Raw genomic sequence first — 16081 nt, forward strand, 5'->3', positions numbered from 1 at the left:
CAAGGCAGCATGTTGGTTAATGCCGGCTAATGGGTGCCTGTACGCTATTGCCTGCGTGCGCGTCACAGCTCAGTCTGTGACATTTCCCTCCCTTCTGAAAATGCCCCTTGTGGCACTCTAGAAAGAAAGTCAGTAGTGGTATTCAGTTTCCCAGACCTGTACAAAACATCAAAATCAAAAGGTTGCACAGCAAGGAACCACCTAGTGATTCTTGAGTTAGTGTCTTTCATTCTGCCCAACCAAGACAATGCCCTATGATCAGTCTCTAAAACAAACTTTCGCCCCAATAAGTAATATTTAAATGAGCCCAAAGCCCACTTAATCGCAAGGCATTCCTTCTCAGCTGTGGAGTAATTGCACTCCCTTGGCAGCAGTTTATGGCTGATGTATGCTACAGGTTGCAAATGTCCATCAGCATCCTGCAACAACACCACACCAAGGCCCCGCTCAGAGGCATCAGTTTGGACGGTGAAAATCCTGTCGAAGTCAGGGCTGAGGAGCACAGGTTCCCTACACAAGGAATCCTTCAAGCCCTGAAACGCTGCCTCACACTCCTCAGTCCATTCAACCTTATTTGGCTGACTTTTGCGTGTGAGCTCAGTCAATGGAACTGCTCTCTCTGAAAAGTTAGGAATAAAGCGTCTATACCACCCAACCAAGCCCAGGAAAGAGCGTACCTGCTTCTTGGTGGTGGGGCACTCAGCGGCCTTGATGGCCTCAACCTTCCCAACCTGAGGCCGAATGACACCCCGGCCCAACATATAGCCAAGGTATGCCATCTCCTTCCTGGCCAATGTGCACTTCCCAGGGTGAACGGTCAGGCCCACCTCCTTCCCCAGGGAGAGGACATGCTGCAAATGTTGTAAATGCTCCTCCCATGTGGAGCTGTATATGCAAATGTCATCCAGGTAAGCGGCGGCAAAGCCCTCAGTCCCCCTGAGTACCCTGTCCATCAATCTCTGGAACGTAGCTGGTGCTCCATGTAATCCAAAGGGCAGGACCGTAAACTGATAATGCCCAAAAGGTGTCCTGAAGGCTGTCATCTCCTTGCTATCCTCAGCCAACGGCACTTGCCAATAGCCTTTACAGAGATCAAGGGTGGTCAAGAACTTTGCTTTGCCAAGGCGCTCGACCAGGTCATCAACCCTCGGCATTGGGTAAGGGTCGAACTTGGCCTGGGCATTGACTTTCCTGAAGTCCAGACAGAACCTCAGGTTGCCATCCTTCTTAGGAACAAGGATGATGGGGCTGCTCCACTCACTGGAGGATGGCTCGATCACCCCCAGCTCCAACATCTTGTCCAGCTCCTCCTTCAACACAGGAAGTAAACTCTCTGGAACCCGATAGCAGGGCTGTCTCACCGGCTGCTGTTCCTTCAGGATGATGCGGTGCTCCACCATCTCCATCCGTCCCGGCTGCTCCCCAAAGAGACCCACGGGCAGGACGGTGGTCAGCTCCTCCTGACAGTCCTTGGACAGGTGGCTCAGGTCCAGTGTACTTCCCTCCTCATGGCACGGCAGGTACTGCTCACTGTACTCCTCTTCCTCCTCAATGGCACGGATGAACAGGGCAGATACCTCTGGCTGTTGTTCCTGACGCTCATTCCATTTCTTCAGCATGTTGACGTGGTACACTTGATGCTTCTTACGATGGTCTGGCATGTGGACTTCATACATCACTTGTCCTGTCTGCCTAGTAATGGTGTAGGGCCCCTGCCATTTTGCCAGCAGTTTGTTGTCGGAGCTGGGCAGCAACAGCAGGACCTTGTCACCAACCTGGAAGCAGCGTGTTCTGGCAGAACGGTCATACCATGCCTTTTGCCTCTCTTGCACCCTCTGCAGGTTCTCATGCGCCAAGGCCGAAGCAGCAGCAAGCTTCTCCCTCATCTTTAGCACATAGGAGATGATGTTGGTGCCACCAGACGTCTCACCCTCCCAAGTCTCCTTAAGCACATCAAGAGGGCCTCGAACCTGGTGTGCAAACAGGAGCTCGAAGGGGGAAAATCCTGTTGACGCCTGGGGAACTTCTCTGTAGGCAAAGAGCAAGTATGGTAGCCACTGGTCCCAGTCCTTGCCAGAATCAGCCACAAACTTCCGGAGCATGCTCAGGAGGGTCTGGTTGAACCGCTCAACAAGTCCGTCGGTCTGTGGGTGGTAAGGAGTGGTTCTGATACGCCTAATGCCCAAAAGGTCATAGACCTGCCTAAGGGTTTTGCTCATAAAGTTGGGGCCCTGATCAATGAGCACTTCTCTGGGGATCCCTACTCTAGAGAAGAGCTGCAGCATAGCTGTTGCAACTCGCTTGGCTGTTACATCTCTCAGGGGAAAGGCTTCGGGGTATCTTGTGGCATAATCACATATAACCAAAATAAATCTATTTCCTGTCTTGCTCTTTTCCAGGGGTCCTACTACATCCACTGCAATTCTCTCAAAAGGTGTGTCAATTACAGGTAGGGGAATCAATGGGGCACGGACAAGGTTCTTTCCTCCTGACAACTGAGGACAAGACTTACAAAATTCCTTCACATGACTAAACAAACCTGGCCAGTAAAAGCGTTTGCTTATTCTTTGTAAAGTCTTCATGTAGGCCAAGTGTCCAGCCCAGGGTATTGTGTGACCCAGTTCCAGCACCTGCCTACGATATTTCTGGGGAATCAAAAGTTGCAGTCCATCCTCACTGTGTCTATAAAGCAGGTTGTTTTGCACAATGTAGCCCTCCTTACCTAACGCAGGAGCATAACCAACACCTTCCTCAGCTTTCTTAAAACTCTCTCAGTGTGGGGTCTACACACTGTTCCTCTGCCAAATTACCATTAAAATCAATGTCACTCAGTTCAGGGGGGGGGGGGGGGGTGTCAATAAACTCTGCTTCCACTGAATTTTGCTTCATTGTCTCTTCAACTGTCTGTCTGCGCCTATCACACCTCTGCTGTCTCGTCAGTGTGGGCTCAACAGGGACATCTTCATCAAAATAAGGCAATTCAGTGAGGTCTGCTTGCTGCTCCCTAGCCTGAGCTCTTGTTACCACACCACACCAAGCAGTCTTGTTCACCAGCTCTAACAACACTGGAAGATCCTGGCCTAGTAGCACTGGATATGGCAGCTTAGACACTAGTCCTACTCTCAATAGATATGTCTGTCCATTAACTCCGACATACACATCTGCTGTGTCAAGGTCACTTTTATCTCCATGCACACAAAAGATAGTAAGCTTGTCGTTGCAGTTTTTAAACTCTAGGGGGACTAGGTCAGCCTGCACTAGTGTTTGTGAACAATCTGTGTCTACCAATGCTTTAACTGGTTTCCCATTTAGCTGAATGGTGATAACAGGATCTCTGCTCTCCAGGGTGTTTATAGGAGGGGTGGGGTGGGGAACATAGCATAAATGGCTGTATTTTGACTTCCTCAGGGGACAAGCAGGGCTCTTATGACCTTCCTGGCCACAATTAAAACAAGAAATAGCTTGGGGTCTAGAACAGTCTGAGGGGGATGGTGGTGGGGCTCTACTATGACTATTGGCAGTACCAGAACAAACTCCCTTCCCAAACCCAACAGACTTACCCCTCACAATTTGATCAAGCACTCCCACATAGCAGTAGCCTCGGGGACCTCTGTGTGCAACCACGTAGCTCTCCACCAGTGTTGCGGCCTCTGCTGCGGTCTTCGGGTTGCGCTCCCTGACCCAGGTCCTCACATCTGGATAAAGAACACGGAGATACTGTTCCAGCACCAGGGTCTCCATCAGCTCTTCTTTGCTGCACTTGTCAAACTTCACCCATTTGCAGAATAGGTCTTTCAGTCTGACGTACAGCTCTTGCGGTGTCTCTGTTGGACTGGTCTCCATTGCTCTGTATTGTTGTCGATAAGTTTCCACGTTGATTGCGTATTTTTTCAGCACTGCCTCCTTCAGGCTGTCGTAGTTCATTGTGTCTTCAGGGTTCATGGCCACAAATGCACTGCGGGCCTTCCCAGTCAGCAATGGGATGAGGTGCACGGCCCAGGTCTCCCTTTGCCAGCCGAAAACTGTGGCTAGCCTCTCGAAGGTGGTCAAGTAGTGCTCAATGTTGTCAGTATCTTCCAGCTTGGCCATCTTTGGTGGATGCCCTCCGATGGTCACTGAGGGTGATTCAGGCATTACATTCTCCTGGGATGGTGGTGGGGGTGTGGTTCTGCCTGATTCCACATCCAGCTGGAGCTGTGTCACCTGATGGGACAGAACCTTGACCTGCTGGGCCTGCTTAAAGGCATCTCTCTCCAGTCGCTCATCTCTGGCACGTTGCAGCTCCATAAATGACTGAAACATCATGGCTAGGCGGTCGATGGCGGTATCTGCAGTGGCAGGCTGTGGAGTGGGCACTTCAGCCTCAGCGGCGCCCTCTATTGCTCCATCTTCCTCGCCCTCACCAGCCTTCTTCCTCCTGGTAGTCATCGTGTCCACTATGGTTCTTCTCTCCGTCTAACTCCTTTACCCAAACTTCTGACACCACATGTCGCAGGATGACCGGCGATGGAGCAGATGAGAGACTTTTTTTTTTCCAAACTAAAATTTTCCCTTTATTTTTTCCTTCTTTTTTAAAAGTGCAAGTATTTACAATGCAAGTCCCAAAACATGCAAAAAAAAAAAAAAGCAAAAATGAGAAAAATAGCAGCAAGAGCACCAGACTATGTCCCAAGACTCTGAGCACAGACACAACCTTCCTCCACAGAACTCCCCATACAACTGAGGCACTGGGCCTTTTGCAGAGATAGCCCCTCCCTCAGGTAAGCCCCTTTCACAAAAATAAATCAATTACCTAAATAACAAGAAAATAAAGACAAAATAACAATTCAAAGAAACACAAACAAAATACATAATCACCCCAAAATATTTTCATTTGCCAAAACCCCTTCTATGGCTAATAAAAATACATTTACCTCACCCACTGCAAAACACCCCTGTTAAAAATGGTTTGCTCCTCAAATCAGCGGGAAACCCCCTACTTAATGTCCATGGAACATTCCCTCAATTTGCTCCAACAAGGAAGTAGAAGTGTGCTGACAACTTTCGTGAGTATGAATTCTACAGTTTACAGAAATGTTTTACAAAATAAACATCCATAATTTGAAATAGCCAGTGTGTAAGTAGTGATTATTTACCCTAAAAGATCGCTAAAACAGATGAGAGTTGATAATGGTGATCTGAAATGCGCGTTTGAAAACGCAAGTGGAAATGGGGGGAAAAAAAATGCTACTCAGAAATGCCGGTAGGCCTTTCCCTGCACTCTTTGTAACAATTAGGCAAAAGTTATGGCAAACTGTGGTTAATGACAATGAACAATGAACCAAGAAACAAAAACAGTACATACAAAAAATGAATGGAAAGGGAGACAGACAAGTGGCATCAAGGCAGCATGTTGGTTAATGCCGGCTAATGGCTGCCTGTACGCTATTGCCTGCGTGCGCATCACAGCTCAGTCTGTGACAGTTTACTATAGAGTCAGTTTTGCAATAGCAAGAGATGTAGCAGGCTGACTTCACGTGTCTCAAAGGAAGCTGACAGAATTCACCCTCTCTGGTTGGTCACCATCATATGATAGAGAAGACCTACCTGGTTGGTGGAACAGGCCAAAATGAGTTCTCTGGGAGTGTGCTATGGTTATTGTAGACTGCATTGTACAACAGCTTTCATCCCAGAAACACTGTTCGACTCAGAAATGTGTCAAAGTGATGCAGAAAATAACCTCTATAACCTCTTAGACAAAAGTAACACCTTGCTGTCTGGTTGTTCCTGTAGGTGCAGGACTGAGTTCTTTGGTGTACTCCTCTTCATACCACACCAAGAGCTCATGTCCTGGGTTAATGGGTCGACAGCAACGATACAGAATTCCCCCTCGATACCAAAATGCCACAAGATTCTGTTCTTCTTCATTACGGGCACAATTCACATACCTAAAAGAGTGAGGCAACATTCCAGAAAGGGGAAAAATTAGATCAGAGTTACAGACTTGGAGAAAGCAAGGCAGAGATATCAGTGACATGAAGATAAAGTTCTTCCAACAAATGAGGAGCTGTAAAATCAAATCACTAAAATGACCCAACAACTGGTGCATTCCTCACCTCATCCAATTCACATGCATCTCTCTTTTGGTATCGATGTATTCTTCACACTGCATGCTCCTGTATACCTGTAGAAAAATACCACATTTACATTTTCTTCACTAAATCAATCTTTGCCTTTAACCCTCTGGGGTCTGAGGGTATTTTCTGGCACTCTAATGATTTTGGCATTCTCTGATTTGTCAATTTCAACAAATCTAAGCAGTATTTTCAAAGTTATATGACTTTTTGTATGCAGCACAAGTTCAGCTACAATAATCTCTCTCTCATATGTAGGTCATGATTGTACATAAAAAAAAAAAAATGAAGATATAAAAAGTAGTTTTCAAACTGTGTTGGAATGTGTGAAAAAAAACAACAACATGACCTTACCCATTGTAACAAACCATTTTGGTCAATTGAGGTGATTATTTTCAGTCTTAGGAATGTATCAAGCACACAAGCTTAAATCTGTCCATTGATTTGGACAATTAACTGGCCATCAAAAAATTTATGTCCTTTTGTTTTGGGATAAAGGGTTGGCAGTGGGAGGGGTATTCAATGAGCAGTGTAAAAAATTTCCATTCCATTCTATGAGAAGACTGAAAACCCCTCTCACTGCCAACTCTTTATCCCATCAAATTAATTCTTAAATCTCATCAGGTCAAGTCATAATGCGTAAGGCCATGTTTTTTCACACATTCCAACACAGTTCAAAAACTGCTTTTTACAACAGCTTAATTTATCTGGTATTTGACTCTATTCAAATTCACTCTTGTACTATTTTACTCAGTTCAGAGCCACAACCAACTCTGTTATTTTGCTCCCATTCCAACTCCAAATTTTACTCTCTAAACTCAAAATCAAGCAAAATTAACCACTTTTGAGGAAAATACTTTTGACACTGGAAAAATTGGTGTCATTTTTCCTGTGTATGCACTACATCGGACATATATCAACTGATCTGCTCATCAGAAACAGAAGAAATATTTACACTTACACGAATTGATCTTCGGCTGGATCGAGTCGAAGTTTAAAAAAAAAAAAGGGGGGGCATTGCTCATCAGTGTTGCAGTTCTCAAGATTGAACTGAATTTCTGTTCTGAATCATGAAATGAATCGCTGTCCTGAATCATCCGAAGCACATAAAATCTCTGTGTTATCTTGCAACAAGTTTTACCTCCAAATAACCTAAACCATGTCTGATAGATTTTATTCTGTTTACGGTGGGCATTCCCACTGCGAAAGAGAAACCAATCGAAACTGAAAAAGTGAAAGTGATCATGCCATTACTATGTGAATTGTCTTTTATGAATGCCTAAGTGGGAGCTCAGTGCTTCAACTCCGGTGTGACTGAGTAAGGTGACAAGTTATGTTTCATCTAATTTAGGTAATTGAAAAACTATAATATTATTTGGCAGTGGGCACATAGGAAAGTGTCAAGTTTGTCAATATGTTTATCATGCTTGTATGATGAAAAATTTGAAGATATTTATCTAAATACATGATCTACTCATTCTAAACCTGTCAAGCTTTGCCGGCGAAGCTCTCGACCCCAGAGGGTTAAGTGAGGTATACAGATATGAGTACGATGGCTCATGCCAGTATTATATTCAGCTTCATGAAGGCTGAATTAAAGATTCTTGACTATCTTTAGATTCACAAAACAGCCAACAAGCTCCGAGATGAATTTCGTAACTTTAGGAAAATGCAGGCAAGGCTTTCTCAGAATTGAGGCAAAGGAAAGGCTTCTCACAAAAGGCTTTATATCTCACATGGCAAAGCTGTGCTGTGAATCAGACCTCTCTGATAAATACACGTCCCTTGTGTTTTGGTCTCTAAACAGAAAACTACAAAAATGCGCAACTTTAAATTCAGTTCTGTCACTAAATGGGTTTTATATAAAATATTTTGGATTTATACAAATAATATTTATTTGCCATAAGTGTTTGGGCACCATACCTGTCAACCCTCCCATTTTTCCCGGGAAATCCCTTATTTTGACTTATTTACCGCTGTCTTCCCGTTTTTTTATTTTCCCGAAAATATCCCGTATTTTCACATTATATAAAAGTCCCGTATTTTCACAATATAAAAAAGTCGGTAGGTCCAGAATTCATGACGTGCCTCTGACAGGAGTTTACAGCAGGAAGTCGGGCCATGAATTCACGTCCCCGCCCTCTCAGGCATCAGTAATTACAGAACTACGTCCAGAGGCGAGGCTGAACAAGTGATTAGGTCCAGTGTTGCCAGATTGGGCGGTTTCCCACCCAAGTTGGGCGGTTTCAAGTGCATTTTGGCGGGTTTTGAACATATTTTGGGCTGGAAAACGTCAGCAGCATCTGGCAACACTGTTTAGGTCTGAGGTGAAGATGGCGATGCTAATAGCTAAGAAAAACATTAGCCTCTCTTTCTTTGATGATTTCAACAAGTGCATGGCTGGAATGTTCCCAGACTCTTCCATCGCAAAGAAATTTTCCATGGGGAAAACGAAAGCCTCCCAAATAATCAAAGGTAAGCTACACATGTTTACATTAAGTATGTCCTGGCTAAGACCTCATAAATAGCCTAGTGTAAACTAATTGGTGTATTAACTGTTTTCTCCACTCATTGTCTATTTTATTTTCTATCTGAAACTTACCCATTTTAAATCACTCTTGGTTTAATATCTTATATTACTCTTTATTACTCTTTATTACTCTATCTATCTATCTATCTATCTATCTATCTATCTATCTATCTATCTATCTATCTAGTGTTCCAAGGCCATGACTATGGTAAAACCATAATAAATTGCAATGGAATTGAATTTATTGACTGGTTATATAATGACCTTTCTTATTTTAACATGTATGTATTTTAGCCCTTAATTTGGGAAATAACTGGTACCACTGAAAGCAAATAAAAATAAATGTATAGTTTATTCACAAATGCACTCTATAAACCATAAGCATATTGAGTTTGGGTCTTGGCTATCACCAACATGCACCAGAGTACAGGAAATCACAAATACTAGATAGAAAATTGCCCCCCATTCAACTACACACCCACTTTTGGTGAAGGGTATGACTTTCCGAAATTTTCCCTTATTTTGAGTTAAAAATCTGAGAAATATCCCTTTTTTTCAAACCTCAAAGTTGACAGGTATGTTGGGCACTAATGTTGGTTTAGTTCAGTGTAGCAGTGTTCATTTTTAATTTAAAGAATTCTAAATTTACTTTTAGTTTTAGTCTTAATGAAAACTGTAGTTACATTTTAGTCCCCCCCCCAATCAAGATTTAATCAGTGGAACTCAATTTTAATTTTAGTCTAATTCTAGTCAATGTTTTAGTCATAATTTTCTCAGACAGTTGCATGGTACTTGCAAAATGTGCCCCGTTCTTTTAAGAGGGGCTGTTGCAGCAGGGGTATTGCTGGATGACCCCCCCCCCCAGTACATGGTGTGCTGGTGTGGTCACTGCAGAAGTTATGTGGAGTTAGCCATGACTGCAATGGTGATGACTGCTATTTTCTTATAAAGATGTTACTTTGTTCAGACCAATACCATGTGTGTCCTGGCTCATATACCTGTTAGAATACAGGTGCATTATGAAAGCCATATGAGCAGTTAAGTGAGTGAGTCTAGCAATCTGGATTTACCCCCGCTTCCCAACTACGGTCAGGAACGTGAAAAAGAGGGAAGGCAACATACTGGAATGGATTTTGCTCAAGGACATTTCTCCTGGCTGTAAAAATTCCCTTGAGAAGCTAGCTAGGATGTCTGTCTGAACAGAACCACCTACTTTGGCTCATCTTTATTCATCAGGGCATAAGGAACAGATTTTGTTTGCTGTCTTTTTACCGACCCTCTCTGTGAGCCTGTTATTTCGGGTTCACATGACAGCATGCTGTGTGCATATTCTCACTGGTCAATCACAACCATGTTAGCTAATGTGCATTCACATTCTACTCTAATGTAAAAGCAGTGTGCAGCAGTGAAACAAAATCCATGGACAAGGAAAGTTAGAAAATTAAAGGAAGGGGCAAAAATTTAAGGAAAAAAGATTTATTATTAAACAGATAGGTAAATCAGATAGGCAATTGTATAACTTGCTAAAAATGTGAGGTAACATTCATTACAGTGTTTTCCATGAGTTACTTCGACCATGGTGACCAAAGCAATTTGAGAACACAACATCTGATTTGAAACTGATAACATTAAATTTACATTATCTACTACAGTCACTCACTAGTCCAAACACAATACTATGGTTATCAACAGATAATATCAATGCAGAAGTTTGCATTATTAGCATTCATTCATCAAACTTTAGCTTAGTTAGGGAATGTTAACATCAGCATGTCTAAATCTTGTCTCCTCGCTTTAAAACAACGCATTGTTGCATTTGTAGAGTTTTAGCTTGTTTGAGTCAGAAAAGCTGCTAACAACTGGTAGCCTTTATTCGTTATTAAAAATACAAGCACATGCTCAAACCAGATTTCAAAATAGGGGGTTTTTTTTGGCTAAAATGAAATTATTCTGCATGTTCTCTATTTAATATTTTCTAAAAAATAAATAAACCAGTTGAACACAGGTAACCACTTCCGCTTCATTTCTCTGAGGGCTGAAATGTATGCTCAAGTAATTTTTTTTAATCATTTATGAACTGTTAAACTCCTTAACCATGCTTTGCAGGTGTGACCTTTTTGCTGTGACATCACCATTCATACCGATACAATCAGTGTGTTGATGCTTAAATTACTTAAGCACAAAATGTTTTGAGCAAGTTCTTCATAGATCTAAACTCTTAATTTTGCTCTCAAAGTGCACCAGTTTGATACATTTAACTTTAAAATAAACATTTTCTTACAGGGGAGCATGCCCCCAGAGCGAGGTCCACTGACCATAGTTTCACAAAATTCTGAGGGGAAACACTATTATTCTGTCTTTTTTTTTTAAATATATAAATACTGTCAGTGGAATATCTACCTGTTCTTTTGCAAGTTAGGGTAGCTGTGAAAGAAATCTCTCTCAACTCAAAATGTAAAAGTAGGTGACCGTGATTGTGTGACATATCCTAGGAGCATGTTGACGGGTAGTGAACTAATGTGGTGGGTGTGCGTGGAAGGAGGAATCATGAGACAGAGATCTCCACTTTTGAATATATCCGTCACTGCACATTGTACAACAAAATTGGATGCCATCCTACCAGTGCAATATCTGCAAATAAACAAATAAATCAGAAAAAAAAAAAAAAAACCACACACGCTTCACACTCCCTACATTGCACAGTCCCTTTAAAACAAGAAGCATTTAGTGCAGTTCCGGCTCTTGTGTAGAAGCCATTTTTGAGTCTATAGACCACTTGCAGCAATGTCACATTTACGTTAGCAACCGTCGCTACCCTATACCTGGGGAACAAGTGAACTTTGTTTACATACTGAAGCGAAGGTGTCCGGTGTCTGTCGCCCGAAGAAAACTACAGCAAAAAAAACCCTTGACTACCAGATTACTTGGATAATCTTGGTCAGAAAGAAGGCAAAGTATAGATATACATGTGGAAATTAGAGCTTATTAGCGGTTATGACCCTTAAAAAATTCCTCAAAACGACTGGAATGACGGTGTAGATTTATGGCCTAGCATTAGCTACATGTTGGAACATACTTTCTTTTTCCCCTGATGAGTCCCGACATGGAAGAACGGTTTAAAAAAACAAAACAAAAAACCCCAACAAAAGCAAGAAAATCATCTTTGTGTAAAGACTTTTTCTGGACATCAGCTTTTGGGAATAGAATGTTGCAAAAGCCAAAGCATTTACTCTCAAAGGACTCCTACCTGAACTGTGGACTAGATGGTATTCCTGGCTCTCCATTTCTCTGCAACCCCAAAGACATCTAGTTACAGACCTATTTACACTGCATCATTTATACAGTGATGCTTATTGTTGTAAAAACAATATCTGAAGTGTTACTTGTAAAATAACAAAATATCTTGTTCCGGACTTTCAAATAATGTTGAAAGATTTTATTTTATCTAATAGTGGATGGTACAATAATTACAAATGCTAACAGAATCAGCACATCTCACTTATAGCTAGTCATATAGTAACTATAAATCACCCTTGTAATGATGATAATAATAATAATAATAATAATAATAATCTCAATAAACGGTTAATGTTCAGTTCCCTCATTTATTTTCGACTCAAAAGGCACAACTGAGTCAGTCACACAGGTTGATAAGTGTGTAACGGATAGTAGCAATTTTATCTTAAAACAGTTTTTCCAACTTTACAACATGCAGTGGCGGCCATCTTGTGGGTCAAGCTTACCGTACAGGTCACTGAGCACACATTGTAACGCGCGAGTACAAAGTCTTCAAAAGAACCCAAGCAGGCTATTTAAAGCTAGCAATGGTGCACACCTGTTGTATTCACGGCTGTCATAATAGGTCAGATGATGACGTCAAGCGGAGCATTTATGGAATTCCCACTGTACGGGAGCACGAAGGCGAGCAAACAAAGAAACTCAGCATACAAAGGAGAAATCTATGGCTTGCGAGAATCAACCGCAAGGATTATCAGCCTTCCAAACACAGCAAAGTCTGCTCCAATCATTTTATAAGTGGTAAGTTGTTTAAATAAACAATCAATTGTGTTTAAGTTTGTTTTTGGAAACCAAAACATCATGTAAACAATCTCTGGAGAATGCCTAACTGGAACCGCTGAGTGTACGTTTACATTGTAATGTACACTTAATATCGCTCGTTTGTCACGTTTCTATTTGAAACTTGTCACTTCACTCACGCAAGGGTCATTTTTGAAAAACATTTTAGGTCTATTCTGTATGATTTGATTTGTGTTTGGGATGCAAACAGCGCGCCTTTTGTCGGATGCCGCCTTTTTCACGGCTGAATCGCGCAGATCCGATTTTTTTTTTTGGGGGGGGGGGCGTTGGAGTGTCTGATTATAATTTCAAAGTAAGTTCTGTATTAAAATTACTAAACAAGCAAATCCGTTACAGTCCATGAAACAGGAAGTATAAGGATGAGAAAAAAACAGTTTAAATCGGAAAGCTGCACACATTTGCGCAGCATCCGGGTTTTCTGTGTCGAGTAAAGAAGCTGCTTCACCTGTAAGAAAACCAGACACTTTCATGAAGAAGCTAACTTGAATGCGAGCAGAAAAAATAAAACGAGATTCTTAAGTAAACTCTTCCATAATCACTTCTGACTTTCTCCTTTTTTTAATATACATTTTAAATTCAATCACAAATTTCTCTGGCGTGTTCAGGTTTAGCTCTCCTCATCGTATTCTCTTTAACCACTAATTTCTTAATTATTTTTGAAGCCATTGCTTCTCTAACATTTTTGTCAATAGCAGGGAGATGGTAATACCTTTTATCCATTTCTATTTGAGCAATTCAAAACAACCAAAGCCAGAGCAAAAATGAACCATACTGAAGACAGATGAAGACAGCCTTGCTTACACAAAACAGGGATGAGAATGAAAAATATTTTTAAAAAAGTCTGAAAAAAGCTGGGGGTTTGGGGGCCGCAGGCACCCAGCAGGGCCCAGGGGCAGAGCCCCGGTGGGGGCCCAGGGGGCAGGAGCTAATGATTTTTGGCTATTTTTTATTTTTTTTTACCCCAAAACCATTAATTTTATCAGCAAAAAGTTGCAATTTATTTGGAAATAAATTCCCCTTCTTGGTGGACTACCAGGTGAAAATGATTAATATGGTACATGAGACTTGTTTTTAATCAATTCACATTTGATGATTTCAAAAAATCAATGCACCTTTTAATATAAACGAGCTCTACAGTATTATATTTATGCATTTTAGCTATTCGTCTTTGAATACTCTAATCCTTTAAAATGAAGTGCAAACCAGAAAAAAGTTCTATCATATAATTCTCTTAAGTTTTCTTCTGATGTTATCATGGTAGCAGGAGGTCTTGCATATTAAGCAGGCAACATTCAACATCACTTATCACTTCCCTTTCAACTGTTGTGTGTACTAACTAGGTTTTATCTGGACAGGATGTTGTGTAATGTAATACAGATACCATATGGGCAATCTGAAGATCAAGATGGTGATTTTGAATTAAAGAACAGGCAGGTACAATTGGCATTACAGATTGGAAATTTTTTTAAAAAACTATAAGTTCATCCCGGCCTATAAAATTTGGACAGACGCTCCCGCACGGCACATGCTAGCAATCCCCCCGTCCCCCTATGAAATGAGCAATAAGTAGGAGAGTTATACATGGTATCATACCTAAAATTTTATCAGAAATATAGATATGATACTATGATTCTCCCCAACATGCTACATTAGATAAGCTAACCCCATTTATAAAAGATACACACATATGACGTGTATTTGATATATATATATATATATATATATATATATATATATATATATATATACACACACACACACACACACATACATTGTTACTTTTCGGAAATCTTCAATCAATCAGTTTGGTCTTTTCATGACAGCCTGTTGTAGATCTAAATATGATGCACATGAAATGACACTCCTCACCTCAACATGTCTTTTACAATCATTTAAGCCACCATGGGCAATGCTGAAAATCACTGTTGCAAACAGTACATCGCGCGAAACTGTCATTATTTTTGACCCTTATTAGACAGGGAGATTCTTTTGGGTAATCTGAGGTGAAGTGGGTTTTGTACTTTGGTTTTTTGGGGCGCGCGCTCTCTCTGCCATGATCCTCCTGTAGGCTGCACCAACTGAACTGAAAACTTCGGTCCTCGAGGAAAGGGATAAAAGCCCACCCACACTGAAAGCTGACTGGCTTATTTTGCTGAGTAACCCAATCAGGATGCTCTTTGTCTAGCATGCACTATATGAACAGGCACACACGCAGTCTCTCTCTTGCGCACTCCGTCATATGCACGATGCAGACATTAATGTTTCGTGTGCACGCTCTTGCTCGCTTGCTCTAGATTCCGGGAGATATTCTCCAATTTGCAGGCATCAGGGAGCCACTATCAATATGCGGGAGACTCCCGGAACTTCTGGGAGACTTGGGATGTCTGCGTTATAAGGTGACCACAGATCGTTAACCATCCCCCCCCGAAAATTTCTCAACGGATTTAAATCGATCTCAGAAACGATCATTTTGGTCTGAAAAAGTCAGAAATCCACCAATCGGCAGAAAATTATCATCCCTGACAAAAAGACAGTGTTTGACTCCCAGATGAAATTATCACATGATGCGTGATGTCATGTGCAAGGGGTCTATTTGTCCATCTCTTAACGGATCTGAACTGTCTGCCCAAGGGCAGCAGTTCAAACAAAGAATGTCTGGGGTGGGATAAGATCTTTTAATATACCCTGGGTTCTTTTGAGGCAGCAGGAACTGTAAAGCTCTTCCAGGGAGGAGAGAAGGTATCCATTGATCATCTGGGCAGTGGTGACGACCCTCTGGAGCACTTTCCTCTCTGCTGCTATGCAGCTGGCAAACCACACACTGATGCAGGATGCAAGTATGCTCTCTGTGGAGCAACGGTAGAAGGACACAAAGTTTTTGAGTGAGGTGGTTCTTCCTGAGGATCCTCAAGAAGTAAAGTATCTGGGACATTCCACTGAATGGGTGCCATTTGCTTGTTGTACCACTCCCAAATTAAACTTAATTTGTTATATCTTTTCAACACTGATTATAATAACACACATTTAACTATTCAAAATGTGTATTGGTCAACTTCAGGCTACGTTATTTTATTTATTTTTTACAAGGTTTGGAAGTCAAAGATGGCTGCATTTTTTCAGTCCTGTTACCAAAACTCAAGTGACATCTAAAAAGCATGTTTAAAAGCACATCAACTAATTCCTTTGTCTTTCTCTCAAAAAAGTGTTCATTTTAAAGAAATGGCTGGTTATATGTTAAAATAATTACTATTTGTGACCAAAAAAAAAAAGTGTATACACTCAAGTTGCATTTTTCTAAAGCCTAGGTCACAACCAGCCGTACGTGCTCCTACGGCCGGTC

At 41.7% G+C, this 16081-nt stretch overlaps 1 protein-coding gene across 10 annotated transcripts in view; it reads right to left on the minus strand.

The window, feature by feature from the left end:
* The window catches only part of LOC132870986 (zinc finger protein 883-like), a 46141-nt gene that overhangs the window by 7023 nt on the left and 23037 nt on the right, over positions 1-16081 (minus strand). For 7 of the 10 annotated variants that reach the window (XM_060905066.1, XM_060905062.1, XM_060905067.1 and 4 more), the window contains 2 exons: positions 6096-6163; positions 5749-5927 (listed from right to left, as the gene is read on the minus strand). In XM_060905066.1, coding sequence (XP_060761049.1) covers positions 5749-5927; positions 6096-6163 — 247 coding nt within the window. Of the gene's footprint in view, positions 1-3560; positions 5720-5748; positions 5928-6095; positions 6164-11890; positions 11932-15425; positions 15715-16081 lie in introns of those variants that run through there. The other 3 variants (XM_060905069.1, XM_060905068.1, XM_060905060.1) reach the window with 3 other exon arrangements.

The sequence above is a fragment of the Neoarius graeffei genome, chromosome 22 (genome assembly GCF_027579695.1).
Source record: "Neoarius graeffei isolate fNeoGra1 chromosome 22, fNeoGra1.pri, whole genome shotgun sequence".
NCBI lineage: Eukaryota > Metazoa > Chordata > Actinopteri > Siluriformes > Ariidae > Neoarius > Neoarius graeffei.